Consider the following 14,557-nt stretch of genomic DNA (forward strand, 5'->3'; position numbering starts at 1 on the left):
ATTAGCAGCAAGATTTTGTTGGATGCTCTATTTACTTTAAAAATCACGGTACTGTAGCTTCCTTATCTAATGGATCTGACTCCGATGAATGAAATTGTGAAATGAACACAATATTGGTATTTTTGTTGCTGTGTAGTATTTCTATTTATCCTGCATCAGGAATATAACAAAAGCAACTGAATGGCATACATTCTGGAAATTGTGAAAGTGGTCATTACTGTTTTTTGCATGTACATCTTTATGTTGAAACCATCCCTCGTTGCATTCTTTTATGCATCTAAATCCATGCAAATCTTGTTGGTCTGTGCTGACTAGAAACAGATTTAGAAGTAATTAACTAAGTTTGCGTAGTTGCTGTTTTGCTCCTATCGAAGTTTTTTTGTTGGTTCTGTGCTGACTAGAATTTTTATAGTAATGGTTTTAGCATTCGGGGGTTGTGGTGATGCATATATCCCTCAATAGTACATCTTAATATTAATAAAAAAATTCAAACTTTCTTTTCACATACCTTTTGTTCCAAATGGGGTTAAAGAAATATTCAATTATGCATATTAATTCACTTCCAAAACAGACATTTTTGTTGAGAGTAGATAATATCCTCAAGGCAAGTTTACGTGCAGCAAGTCTATGTGCTTATAGATACAGCCTGTGCTCTTCCTCTGCAGCTCGTCTGATGGGAACTGTACATTCTCAAAAACTGGTTTGTACAGGTTAATAATTAAAGAATGCCATAGAGCAGAGAGCCCGGAGAAGAAAGTCTCCATATCCATTTAAATAACAGAGCCCTGTTTTTTGATATTAGGAAGCCTATACCAAGACCTCCTTGCTTCTTATCACGCATTACCACATCATAAGAAACGTCTGATGGGTTCGTTACACTTTTTAATAGTCATTTATGACTTACAAGTTATTAGAATTACTCTATTTTTCTTGCAAATATTTCTGTTATTGTGGGAACAGAATCTGTCAGTCAAGTGTTGTTTTTTTAGATTTATAAAAATTGTTTTAATTCTTATAAATTTTCTTGCACACTCGTAGGTTTGTAGAGCAATTTGTTCATAACTCTATAAATATATAAAAAAAAAACACACATTTCCTCTGCCTCAAAATAAATGAAAACAAAAATACAAACGAATTATTGAATTTTGAAGTGATTTTATTATTCCTATTTTCAAACTTGGAATGTAATAATTCCTCATCTAATTTTTTAATCGGATGCAATAATTTATTATTTATCTCTTAGTTTACAAAATAAAATAAAACTTTTATTTCAAAGGGTAGATTTACTAATTAATTCAATTGTTTTCTACTGTGATCACTTTGTTTGTGGGATTGAGAGTGAAAATTTATCATCGAATTAATTTTGAAAATTATCATCGAATTTATCTAAAAAGGGAATTACTTAGCGTGAGTATATCTCTTATCAAGATTGATAGTTACGTGCATAAGGGGAACCTTTCGTCATAGCACAGTCGTCCTTGGAATCCCTTTTGCACCGAAAAGTCATCAAAAAATTATTCCAAAACAAACACCACAGACACCAACCCACCATCCAAGAAGGAAACGATTTTGCTGAGAGGAATAGGGCAATAAATATCTCCGTTTAAATTATGCTATGTGCATGCATCAAAGTGTGGTTTGATTTGATTAACTGCTTGACATAAATAAAATGAAGAGAGAGTTTACAAGAAATAATTTAGCAATATTACAAATCAGAAAAACTAGAAATTAAAAATAAGTTTAGAAAAGATTTTATGTATATTTTTATTTTTAATTTTCTATTCTTAAATAAGATTCTTGTACATGTACATATAAACCTTCTGTGCAATAAGAAAAAGGAAGAATTATTTTGATACAGACAATTATTTTTTATTTTTAATATGATATTAGAACAACCGATCCAAATCTAATATTTTTTTTTGAAATCACAACCCTGAAACATAGTAAAAGCAAACCATAGAATCACGCCCAGATTACAACCACAAATTCAAGAAGTTACCCTCAAATTATTTATGCTATGAATGATGATTAAGTATTGAATATAAATCAAAGAATGTGCGCATTATTTGTACAGTAAGCTATGAGCATATATCAAAGTGTGGTTTGATTTGATTAACTACTTGACATAAATAAAATGATGAGAGTTCTTTGGTATTTTTTAGAGACAAAAAAAATCTTTCTTATGGGTCAGAAATGTTTATGATATTTGTTTTTCTCTAACACAAGTTTTGTGGATACGAAGTAGAGAGCATGTGAAGTTACATCTAGACAGCAAAATCCAACTCCTTGGTTATTGAAACTTAGTATAAAATCTAGATCATGGATTAATTTATATTAATTAAAATAATATTATTTTATTTTTTTTAAATTCAGTTTTACCTGACTAGATCAATTAAATCATTTAAATTATATTGGTTCAACTTCCACTTGATTTTTTAAAAAAAACCAACATGAAATAATCATTATCCAATCAACCCGCTTGATGGAGTTTAATAGCTTGTTACTAATAAATTATGCCATTTTACATTTACTTATGTTTTGGGAGTGAGAACTCAATTTTGAAAGGGACGGTGAGTTTCAATTTGCACTTTCTTTTTACCTTTTATTGGAACTCAATATTGAAAGGGACGGTGGGTTTTAGTTTTAATTCTAGGTGGTCTCGATTGGATTACTTTGTTAAAAAAAATTAATAACATGATCAATATCTTCAAATCAACTTTAGTAATGTAAGAAGTTTAACTTGATATGAATTGACATATATGCCACTTGAAGCTGAAGGCCTTTGCATTTAAAATTAGGTTAATGCATATGGTGAGTAAGCTATTAATTTATTGTGGTTTCCAACTTCAAAATTCGAGAATCAATTATATTGTGGATTAATTAGTGATAAAATTTAAAAGAAGGAGCATTCTTGATTTCTTTCATGTTAAAAGCATTAATTACGTGCCCTGCTTTAAAAAAAATCATGATTAATTTGCTATACCATACTTGTTTTAACAAAAAAAAATAGAGTGAATCATGCATTGCGTGAATAAATATAACTATACATTTCAAACCTCTGTAATTCGTATCAATATATTAAATAAAGAGTGTGGATTATATCTCATTAATATATAACTGTATATGTTGTTCGTGCGTTGCTGTGGGTCGAATAATTTTATAAGTTAAAAAATTTCCAAGTCTCAAGTCGTTGGTTAAATTGATAATTTAAATATTTACAAAAAAACAACAACAACAAATAAACTGACAAAAAAAAAACCACACCTAATCTTATTTGGATTATCAAACAACCCAATGCTAACCTAACTGGAAAAAAAAAGGAAAAAAAAAGAGTCAATTTTTTTAAAAAAAAAAACAAAAAACAAAAAATATTGGCTAAAAAAAAAAAGGGATAAAAAAATCAAGCAAACCTATGCTAGAATTATCACAATTATCGCAAACAAAAAAAATTCAATTAAAAAAATTAGGACCAAACTTGAAAAATTAAAAAATTATAGGGGGTGAAATTGAAAATCATTTGTAATATAATAGAATATTTATAGATTTAAAAATAGTGGGGGTGAAATATAAAAAAAATATTGAGGGCTAATCCAATAGAATCAAACAAAAATAAAATTAAAATAGAGAATTAAACCAAAAAAATATAAAAAATAAGTTAAAAAAAAGGATAAAAATTAAGACAACATCAATATAGGAAAAGGAAAAAAAAACATAGCAAATCTCTTAAACCTGGTTTAATCTCTAAAAGTCGCATCTCTTGAAATTTTTTATCTAAATTCAATTAAGAAGCATAATTTTCAACCAATTTAATTTCAAATGATGAGATCGGTAGAAAAGTATTAATAAAAAAACTTTCAAAAAAACATAAAGAATGAAGATAAAATTTGATAGAAAAAAACCCAAGAATGATGCAGTTTAATGAAAAAAATAAAAAAATAATCCCAAATAAAATAAACATCAATTAAAATAATAAGGACCAAATTATAAAGATTAAAAAAATCATAGGGGGTGAAAATGTAAATATCTGTAAAAACCAAGTAAACCTGGACAACATCCTTAACATGGTCAAATCTTAAAAATCTTGCAACCTATGAAACCCTAGATTCGGGTTCTATTAATAAGTTTATTACAAGTTAATTTAAAAATATAAATTTAAAAAACTTATCAAAGAAAAAAAAAATAACAAAAAAAGTCTCGAGCGAACTCTACAGCCAACTCGAGTCAACAAATCAAACACATGGTCTAGGACATGAAATTGAGATGACTCTATGAATAGAAAAGCTGAAAAAAACACTAACAACAAATATATTAAATTTTTTTTTCAAATTGGGCTAATCCTCCAGAACTATTACCTGGATCATGAGACTTACATGACCTTATCAAAGGCATACTTGAAAAAAAAAGGCACGATTCTTAATCAAACAAATATTGAAGGATGAAATTGAGAAAAAAACATCAATAAAAAAAACATTGCAAAACAAAAAAAAAATAGCAATTAAAAAAATCAGAACTAAATTTGACATAAAAAATTAAATGAAATTAAATGTTTAGGTAAAAATCAAATCAAATTAAATGTTTAGGGATGAAATTGAAAAAAAAAAACAAATCCATTAAGAAAATAATTTAAAAATAGCAATTAAAAAAATTAAGACCAAATTTGACATGAAAATTAAAGAAAAATAAATACTTAGGGGTGGGATTGGAAAAGAGTAAATCAATCAAGAAAATGATTAAAAACAAAACAAATAGAAATTAAAATAATGAGGACTAAATTTGAAAAAAAAAATCAAAAAATCAAATGACCAGGGATAAAATCAAGAATAAAATCTAATTAGAAATAATAAATATAAATAAAACAATTACAAATAAGAGAAGAGAGACTGAATCAAAAGAAAAAATAAAATGAAGGGCTGATATGAATTTTTTCATGGCCAGCACACAATTTGAGAAAGAAAGAAAAGGAAAAGAAAGAAGAAAAATAAAAGTAATTTCAAGCCAAATCACGCTGAACCACCATACATGCGCCATCCAAAGAGGAAAAGGATGCCGGGATGAATCAAATGATGCGGTGGAATCACGGTTACAATTGCCCGAGCCAGCCGCACGTGTCGCCAAAAGGTGGTGGAGCGACTAACTTGTACGAGGCACGTGTCAGCTGTTGTTTTATTTTATACGTTTTTTTTTGTGAAAAAATTGAAAATGTCTTTTGGACTAAACAATATTAACAAACAAACCATTGTGAAACTACAACCAAGTCCCTGAAACCAAGGTTAAAAAACTCAAATTGTAAGGGCAATGTATTAATTCAATTGTTCTATAAAATATGAAAATACAAAAATGCCTTTGTGCAGAAAGCATTGAATTATTTTATTCAAGAGTTGCATTAGTAATTTTTCTATGAATTAAAAAACGCAATTACCAAAATAACCATGTACAATTCTTAAAAGACATTACATCATGGTAAAAAAACCACCTTACCCTTGAAGCAAAGACAAAAGATAAAATGATCAAGGGACAAAATAATAATTACACTATTATAATAAATAGTAATTTATATCTCGGGACATAATAATGTCGTTAAGGGGATTAATGTTTTGGGTAATTGTATAAATATTCAAATATGCATATTATGCTTGTAAAAAAAAAAGAGATAGCGAGGCCAAATGAGATATGTCTCCATATACCTTCTTGTTTTAAAATTACATAAATTCATTCAAGAATTATTCTAGAGATTGATTTCTTTTATATCTTTTTTTTTCCTCCAACGAAACACACGTTTTAACCCCTTCTAAAAAACTATAATAAAATACTAACCAACATTGCCTTGTTTCCTTGTGTGAATGTTAATAAACAAATGTTAAATGAATGATAAATGGGTCCAATATTTGTTTTCTTTTTTTCTTGAGATCAAGTTGTTCAAAGAAAATAGAAAAGTGTGGGTTGACTCCCAAAACCTCTTGGAAAGTCAATTGTAATTTTTTTTTTATTATTTATAATCTGATTTTTGTGGAATTTTATAGTACCATAAATAATATACATTTAATTGGATTTGGAAAATATATCCTCTTTTATTAAAATTAAATCTGGCCTTATATTATTTCTTTTCATATTATTATTATTGTTATTATTATTTCATCACAGGGCTTTTAAGAAAACTTCATTAAACCTAGAAATAGAAAGAGGACTTAGCTTTAATAAGGCTTCACCCTAAAATCTAGCCTGTCTTTTCCCAGCCCAACCCTAACCACCAATTACAGCCCAAACCCTAACCACCACCACCAGGTCCACCAGCACATAAATTTGCAAAACCCCAACACGCCACCCAAAAAGAGCACCAAGCAAAGGATATTATTGTACTTTAAACACAAATAAAAAATTAATGGGGGGTTCGTTAGAGACCAAGTTTTTGCAAGAACCAGTGCAGCTTTAACTTGTTTGGTATTATTTGCTAGGCTCCGGAAACCTGACCCGAATCATGAAGCATCAAAGAAAGCCCTTGAACATAAGAAGGAAATCGATAAGCGTTTGGGTCATTCCCTTATCCAAACAAACCCTTATGAGGGATGTATGTGTGTCAAAGTTTCTGTTTCTGTTGAAAAGTTTGGATTTCTTTTTTGCATTTTTTTTTGTATTTTTTCGGGAGGTCTAGGAGGATTCTGTGAATCTTGGTTATAATGGAATATAGGGTTTGTTTTGGTTTATTGTTTTTTGGAGGATTTTGTGAATGTTGGTTATATGGTCAGATAATGGAACGAAGAATTTTATGAATTTGGATTATAAGGTTAGTTAATGGCCTATAGGCTTTGTTTTTGTTATGTGCTATTGGTTTTATTACATGCTTGAAATGTCATTTATCTACAAAATTTTGGGTTTTGTGTGTTATAGTGGGGTTGGGGTTGATATTGCAATGAGGGATGTGGGTGGCTTATTGTACGGAATATGGATTGGGGGGATTTGGGTGTTTTAGTGTAGACAGGTAATTTAAAAGTTTTTGGAACGTGGGGGAGTGACTTCTTGTGCTGAATAGGGAGTGTTTAAGTTTCTAGTTCTGTTGGGATGAATGAAGTTGTTTTGTGTTGGTGGAAACTAAGTTCATTTCTGATTGAGTTGTATATTAAGCTTTTGTACTGGAGCGCTAGAGTTTATGCCTCTGGGTTGATGTTATAGCATGCTTGAATTGTCATTTATTTGCAAAAAGTTTGAATTTTGTGTGATAATGGGATGAGGACTATGAGGTTAATACTGCAATGAGGGATGTGTGTGGTTTGGTGGGTTATTATAGGGAACAGTGATTGGGGAATCCGTGTGTTTTGGTGAAGATAGGTGCTTCAATCAGTTTTTGGGATGTTGAGGAGTGATTGCTCATGCCGAATGGGATATGATTAAATTTCAAGTTTTGTTGGATGGATGGAATTGTTTTGGGATGGTGGAAACTGGAGGCCAAGTTCATTTTTTATATATTGGAACTTTTGTACTGTTGTGTTGACCTCTGGGTTGGTGTTATAGTATTGTTGTCATTGTTTTTACAACCATAGACAATTATAATATTTTCTGGTGTCTTCAAACATGCCATTTGTTTTCTAGGCTGTCCATACTTTGTTGGCTGCTACCATGCAATAAATATCAGAGTTTCTAATGTCAACTAAATACATGAAAATATCCATCATACGGAGTAGATTTGAGTCTCTGCTATATCATAAACTAATGGCACATGATTAGTTACAGTTATGCGAGTCCACCTTTTTTGTTTGAAAATGAGACTATGTGAATGCTGATGGCTGCTATGTTCGGTAATAGACTTTTGCGTGACTGACTGGGACAGGTTCATAATTGGAAGAAATTAAATTTGAAGACTAGGCCTTGAACCAATATGATGGCTATATATATATATTAGTTCTTTCTATACCCGAAGAAATTTGGATTTGAAAACCAACTTTTCAATTATGAAACCTTCTGATTGCGATTACTTTGTGGAAGATTTAAACTGCTTTGCAACAATCAAGCCTATCTTCTAAACACTATCCAATGTGGCCATGTTCTCATGTTGAAAATGTAATTGATTGGAATAGAGGCTTTAGAATTTATGGTCGGTTTAATGGTTTATCAATATGCTGCAATTGTGTATTTTTATTTTTGAGTCAATTGGAGGATTGGAATCTATCAAGCAAGCTTTGTATGAATTGGTGATTCTTCCTCTACGAAAACCTGAGCTCTTCTCACATGGGAAACTTCTTGGTCCATAAAAGGGGGTTTTGTTATATGGACCTCTAGGCACCGGGAAGACCATGCTTGCAAAAGCTATTGTCAGAGAGTCTGGAGTTATTTTTATAAATACGAGGATCTCCAATCTGATAAGCAAGTGGTTCGATGATGCACAAAAGCTCGGTGAGTATAGATTGAACAATGATGATTTAAAATTATTGCTTTGTTATTCTAAAACTTGCTGTCACCCACTGATTATGTTGAGTGAATTTAGTTTCACTCTAATAATGGAAGCAAGGAAGTACTTTGTGAACATTCTTAACTAAGATTGAACATTCCTAACTTGTCCTTATTGAAGATCTGTATTAGCAGCAAGATTTTTTTGGATGCTCTATTAACTTTAAAAAATTGGGCACTGTAGCTTGCTTATCTAATGGATCTTACTCTGATGAATGAGATTGCGAAATGATCAAAATATTGGTATTTTTGTTGCTGTGTGGTATTTCTATATATCTTGCATCAGGGATATAACCAAAGTAACTGAATGGCATACATTCTTGCAATTGTGAAAGTGATCATTACTGTATTTTGCAACTACATCTTTGTGTTGAAACCATCCCTCATTACATTCTTTTCTGCATCTAAATCCATGCAAGTCTTGTTGGTTCTGTGCTGATTAGAAATAGACTTCGAAGTAATTAACTAAATTTGAGTAGTTGCTTTTTCGCTCCTATCGAAGCTTTCATAATCTGATTACTGTTGATTCTCTTCTATGCTGTTGCAGTGCTGTTGTTTTTAGCCTGGCTTATAAACTCCAGCCTGCTTTTATATTAATTGACGAGGTTGACAGTTTTCTGGGGCAGCGTCGTACTACAGACCATGAGGCATTAACCAATATGAAGACTAAGTTCATGGCATTATGGAATGGGTTTACTATAGATCGTTTGTTCTTACTCTTGAAACAAGTCCTATATTTGTGCAGTCTTTTTATACAGTGACTTGCTAGAATGTCTTTTATGTAAGATTTGTGAAAGTGATTTATTCATGGGCCTGGCCTGGGTGGACTCAGTGATAATATTCTTACAGAGAATGCACAAGAGATGGTACTTGCTGGAACCAGCCGACCTTGAGAATTCGATGAAGCAATCCTTCAGCATCTTCCTCAGCCTTTGAAATTGGGATACCTAATCAAAGAGAGAGGGCTGAGATCCTGAAGGTCGTTTGAAAAGGGGAGAAAATCGAAAGCAAAATTGACTTTGACTACATAGCAAGTTTGTGTGAGAGCTATACTAGTTCAGATTTTCTTGAACCTTGCAAGAAAGTAGCTTATTTTCCTATTAGGGACTTATTGGATAAGGAGAACAAGGGAAACAAAATCTAGAGTAAGTATATATTTATCATCGTGTTGTTCCATGCTTCCATCAGTTATTTTATAACATATTGAACAATATAATTCTCACCTATGATTTGTTATAATCGCAGCTAATTCTTCAAGGCATTTTTATTGATTTGTAATATTTGCATAGAAATCCCATGCATGCCTGAAGGTGTCATGGAAAAGTTTTGGTAATTGTTGCCTGTTGTGCTCTATCCAAAACCAATGACTTCCATTGCAATGGATAGAAGACTGTATGGTTCCTCATGAGAAGTAGAAGAAAGTAAACAAAGTGTTGTTATGAACTACAAGGGATAGCTATTGGTGTTAAAAAATATTAACTGGAGGATTTTTTTAACCCTTTATTGAGTTTCTTCATTGGGATTCTTTCTCAGGCACCAAGGCCATTGTCCCAGTCAGACTTGCAGAGAGTTCTTGGCACATCAACTAAGACCAGGGTTGCTGCAAATGAGTACAGTAGTTCAAGCTCACATTCACCTAGGTGGCCAGGTAGTCAGATACCAGGTTCAAGCCATAACTAATAAGCTCTCTACACTCATAGTATCTCAAATTTTGAATCTTCAGTCGGATAATCAGGACCCTTGAAATATTCATTTGTTTTTTCTTAATATCAGGCCAAGACAAATTGTATTTTAAATTATTTTAATGTTTTTCCTATTCTGAAATGCTCTAAGTAGAATATGTTGTTTTTAGGCAACTCAGAATTGCAGATTTGCTGTAGCATAGAGCTCTTAACGTGGTATTAATATCTATCTTGCTTTTCTTTTGCTTTAGATATAAACTTGCCAATCACCGATGTTGACTGATTTTATTGATGATTTTGTCTGTGTCAGAGTTGTGGAACATTGTTTGTCCATGTTGATATGGGTTTCTTACACTTTTTAATAGTCATTTATGACTTACAAGTTATAGAATTACTCTATTTTGCTTGCAAATATTGCTGCTGTTGTGAGAACAGAATTGCTTTAATTCTTATAAAATTTAAAATACTCCAAGAAAGGAAATGAACACATAAAAAAGGACCTAAAACATAAATGATTTTATAGTTTACACAAACTATTGCTTGCATACTATGAAGTAACACCCAATTAACCTTGATGAAAAAAAAAAAGAGTAAAGGGAATCCAGTACTATGAATCTGCCACCCTAGTGTTGTTTCCGTGTCAAATCAACATGATATCTTGTTTGTACTGCAAAATTAGAATGGTAACACTGATCAAATAAATTGTAGAGAAAAGATAGCCTAACAAGAACTGTGAATATAAAATTTGAAAACTCAAATGCTTGCAAAACTTACTTGAAAATATCAATTGCATTATTTAGTTTCTTCTTGCACCATATCTGCCAGCATTCTTCTTTGTTTTTTTGCTCTGGAGATTCCATTTATCTTCAACCATCCTAAGAAACCAAGAAGGCTTTTTTGTTCTAAACACAACGTATCCCGTTGCAACTCCAAACACAAACCCGCATCCATACCCCACTGTCACAGCTTTCCATCCAAATCCTTCTCCAAACAATGTTGAATCATCTCCTTCATCAAAGCTTGATGGCGGTAATGATGGTGCCTCATCACCGTAACATTTTTTTAGTACTTGAGATCCACATAAACCCAAGTTTCCTTCAAATGAGCTTGCATCAAAGGTGTTGAACTGCTCTCCACTTGGTATGGGCCCCTCGAGTTGGTTATGTGAAAGGTTTAGGATTGCAAGAAATGTTAGACCCCCCAGCTGCGTTGGAATCCTTCCGGTAAGCAAATTTGAAGATAGATCTAATGATTCCAAATTAGTCAAATTTTCTAATGATGATTGGATATGACCTGTAAGGGAATTATGAGAAAGGTTGAGCTGTTGGAGTGCTTTAAGCATTCCTATCACTTTTGGAATCTCTCCGGTGAAATTGTTATTTGACAAATCAAGTACTCTGATAGTACTTCGGATCTTTGTAAACTCAATTTCTACACCTTTCCATGTCATTTCTATGGAATAGACATAGCCAGTGTAATTTGTTGCCCCCATGTAAATCATGTTTTGATCCGAGGCCATCATTGCTTCAAGACTATTGAAATATCCAGTTGGCAATGGCCCACTAAAATTGTTGTCAGAGATGTCAAGAATCCGTAATTTAGAGAATGAATTATTTGCAGTCGGACCCTTCACAAAACCTTGGAATTTATTGGATTTTAGGACAAGAATTTGGAGCTTTGAAAGCGTTTCTAGAAAGCAGGGAAATGTATCCTCAATCTTATTGTTGCCAAGATCAAGAACTTGCAACATTGTACAGTTGATGATAGACCGTGATATTTTCCCTTCTAATTCATTTCCATTGAAGTTGAGATATTCCAAGCTATTATCCTTTGAAAATGTTGAAGGGATAGTGCCTTGAAGATTGTTCATGCCTAGATGCAACACTGAGAGCATGCTGCTGAAGTTCCCCAAACATAGTGGCGTAGAACCACTGAAGCTGTTGTTGGACAAGTCCAGGACCTCAAGGAATCTCAGCTTGCAAATAGAAGAAGAAATCTCACCTGTCAATTTACTATTGGACGCAAGAATAAGGACTCGCAAGTTCTCTTGTTTGAAAATCGAACTTGGGATTGGACCATGCAAGTGGTTATTACTCAAATCAAGGTATTCCAAAGAATCGTGTTGGAGTTCACTTATATTGCCTATGAGATTATTGTTATGAAGGCCAAGATAATACAAATAACGAAGAGCAAACAAAAAGGATGGTATTGTTCCATCGAACAAGTTACCATATAAACTTAGATTCTCTAGATTTGAAAGGGTATTTAATTGAGAATGGATAGGGCCTCCTAGTTGGTTATTTGATAAATCTAAATATGAAAGATTGACCAGACTACCGAAAGAATCTGGAAGTTGACCGATAAATTCATTGGAATAGAGACACAAGATACGGAGTTGTACAAGGTTTCCAAGTGAGGATGGGATCTGACCGCTAAAATTGTTACTTGAGAGGTCTAAAGATATGAGCTGTGTGAGATTACCAAGCAGGGGTAGATCTAACCTTATAATGTTACAATTACGAAGAGACATATATTCTAATGACTTTAGATTACTGATTAAGTCCTTTTCTAAATAAACTGAAATTCTTGTATTAGAAAGACCCAACAGAGAGAGGACATTACTCAAATTGGACGAAGGAAAAGAGCCAGTGAGGCCTTCGTTGTATGACAGATCCAGTGATTCAAGGTTTGGGAGGAGAAAGATGTTACCCGGGAACTTCCCCTGCAATCGACAACCCCCAAGGGAAAGAGATGACAAAGAAGAGGACAGATTCGTCAAGGAATTAGGTGCAACCAGAGACATATTTACATAATCCAAAGCGAGATGTCTTAGCTTGGTTAGGTTTTGAACAATCTTGTCAAAAGAAATTGGTTCTAGACTTAGATAGAAGTTTCCAGAGAGATCAAGGGAAACCAACTCACTGAGTTGCTCAAAACCATATGGAATTGAACCAGTAATATTATTCCATCGAAGATCCAAGTACTGCAGGTGCTTAAATTTCCCCATTGAGGATGGGAGTTTTCCTTGCAATCCACAGGAATAGAATATGAGCGATGACAGAGAAGAAGACAGATTCATCAAGGAATCGGGAACAACTAGTGACATGTTTACCCAAGTCAAATCAAGTTCTCTAAGCTTGGTTAGGTTTCGAACAAGCTTGTCAAAAGAAATTGGTTCTAGACTCAGATAGTCATTGTCAAAGAGATCAAGTGAAACCAACTCAGTGAGTTGATCAAAATCATATGGAATTGGACCAGAAAGATTGTTCCCTCCAAGATCCAAGCACTGCAGGTGCTTAAATTTCCCCATTGAGGATGGGAGTTTTCCTTGCAATCCACACTCAATGAGTTTGAGTGATGACAGAGAAGAGGACAGATTCATCAAGGAATCGGGAACAACTAGTGACATGTTTACCCCACTCAAATCGAGTTCTCTAAGCTTGGTTAGGTTTCGAGCAAGCTTGTCAAAAGAAAGTTTGTCAAAAGAAAGCTTGTCAAAAGAAATTGGTTCTACACTCACAAGATCGTAGTTCCAAGAGAGATCAAGAGAAACCATTTTGGAGAGGTGAGAGATTTCTGACGGAACTTGGCCTGCAAGATCTGAACCACTTAGGTTAAGATGTGTTAGATTGGAGAACTGGCCAAATCGAGAAGAAATATGGGAGGAGTTGAAATCATTGAAAGAGAGGTCGAGCTGTTGAAGATGATGGAGAGAGAAGAGAGAATTATTGGGAAGGAGGGTGCCGTAAAGCATGCTGCAGGAGAGGTCCAGTCCAGTGACATGCCCGGTTTTCAGGTCACAAGAGACCCCATCCCACAAGCAGCAGTCGGTACCCTCTTTCCATGACTCTGTCTTGGGATATTGATCATATTGATAGTTTCTAGCAAACCAAAAAGGAGAACTCTGAATGGAGAAGGATTGTTTGAATTGAAGGAGAGAAAGAGATTGGCGATGAGCACACAAATGAGAAGAGGAGGAGGAGGAGGAGGAGTGATTTGAGGAGAGTGGAGATGAAATTGTTGAATGGAAATGGAAGAGAAGCAGAAAGAACGAGAGATATTGAGAGAGGGACAGTGGTGAAAACCCCATGTTGGCTGGCCTTACAGGATTCAAAGTATAATTAACTGGGAATTGAAGATGAGAAGTAAAGAAAGGCATTATTAGTAGTATTTATAGACGAAATCAAAGTGACTGGTTGAAGCATTAAACAAGTTTCCTTAGCTGAAAGAGAATCGGAGCAAAGAAAGACTAATTTGTTCATGAGCACATATTAATTGTTAGTATTAAAATACCTTTTTCAGGATTTAATAATTAAAAAAATAAAGTAAGAATAAAAATCGATGGAAATATGCAATATATATGAAAGGTTCCTATCAACTTGATTCCCTGTTGACTTCAAATTGTGCAAACTGAATTGTTGTTTCGCACTAATATA

General features: G+C 33.1%; 1 protein-coding gene and 1 long non-coding RNA gene across 4 annotated transcripts in view; one reads left to right on the top strand and one right to left on the bottom strand.

The window, feature by feature from the left end:
• Nucleotides 1-14,273, bottom strand: part of LOC112323606 (receptor-like protein 9DC3) — a 33,903-nt gene extending 19,630 nt beyond the window's left edge. Inside the window, exons 1-2 of one of the 2 annotated variants that reach the window (XM_024582383.2) lie at nucleotides 10,896-14,272; nucleotides 10,541-10,788 (exon numbers count right to left, since the gene is read on the bottom strand). In XM_024582383.2, the coding sequence (XP_024438151.2) occupies nucleotides 10,918-14,211 (3,294 nt within the window). In that variant the 5' untranslated portion in view covers nucleotides 14,212-14,272 and the 3' untranslated portion in view covers nucleotides 10,541-10,788; nucleotides 10,896-10,917. Of the gene's footprint in view, nucleotides 1-10,540; nucleotides 10,789-10,895 lie in introns of those variants that run through there. The other variant, XM_052445757.1, reaches the window with a different exon arrangement.
• Nucleotides 6,247-10,365, top strand: LOC112323609 (uncharacterized). 2 transcript variants are annotated; one of them, XR_002977053.2, is made up of 3 exons: nucleotides 6,247-8,385; nucleotides 8,987-9,584; nucleotides 9,973-10,365. It is a non-coding gene; the product is annotated as an uncharacterized LOC112323609 (long non-coding RNA). The 2 variants fall into 2 exon arrangements; XR_002977054.2 differs by having other exon boundaries at nucleotides 6,249-8,385; nucleotides 9,289-9,584.
• Nucleotides 14,274-14,557: the final 284 nt, after the last annotated feature.

The sequence above is a fragment of the Populus trichocarpa genome, chromosome 12 (genome assembly GCF_000002775.5).
Source record: "Populus trichocarpa isolate Nisqually-1 chromosome 12, P.trichocarpa_v4.1, whole genome shotgun sequence".
NCBI classification, from domain to species: domain Eukaryota; kingdom Viridiplantae; phylum Streptophyta; class Magnoliopsida; order Malpighiales; family Salicaceae; genus Populus; species Populus trichocarpa.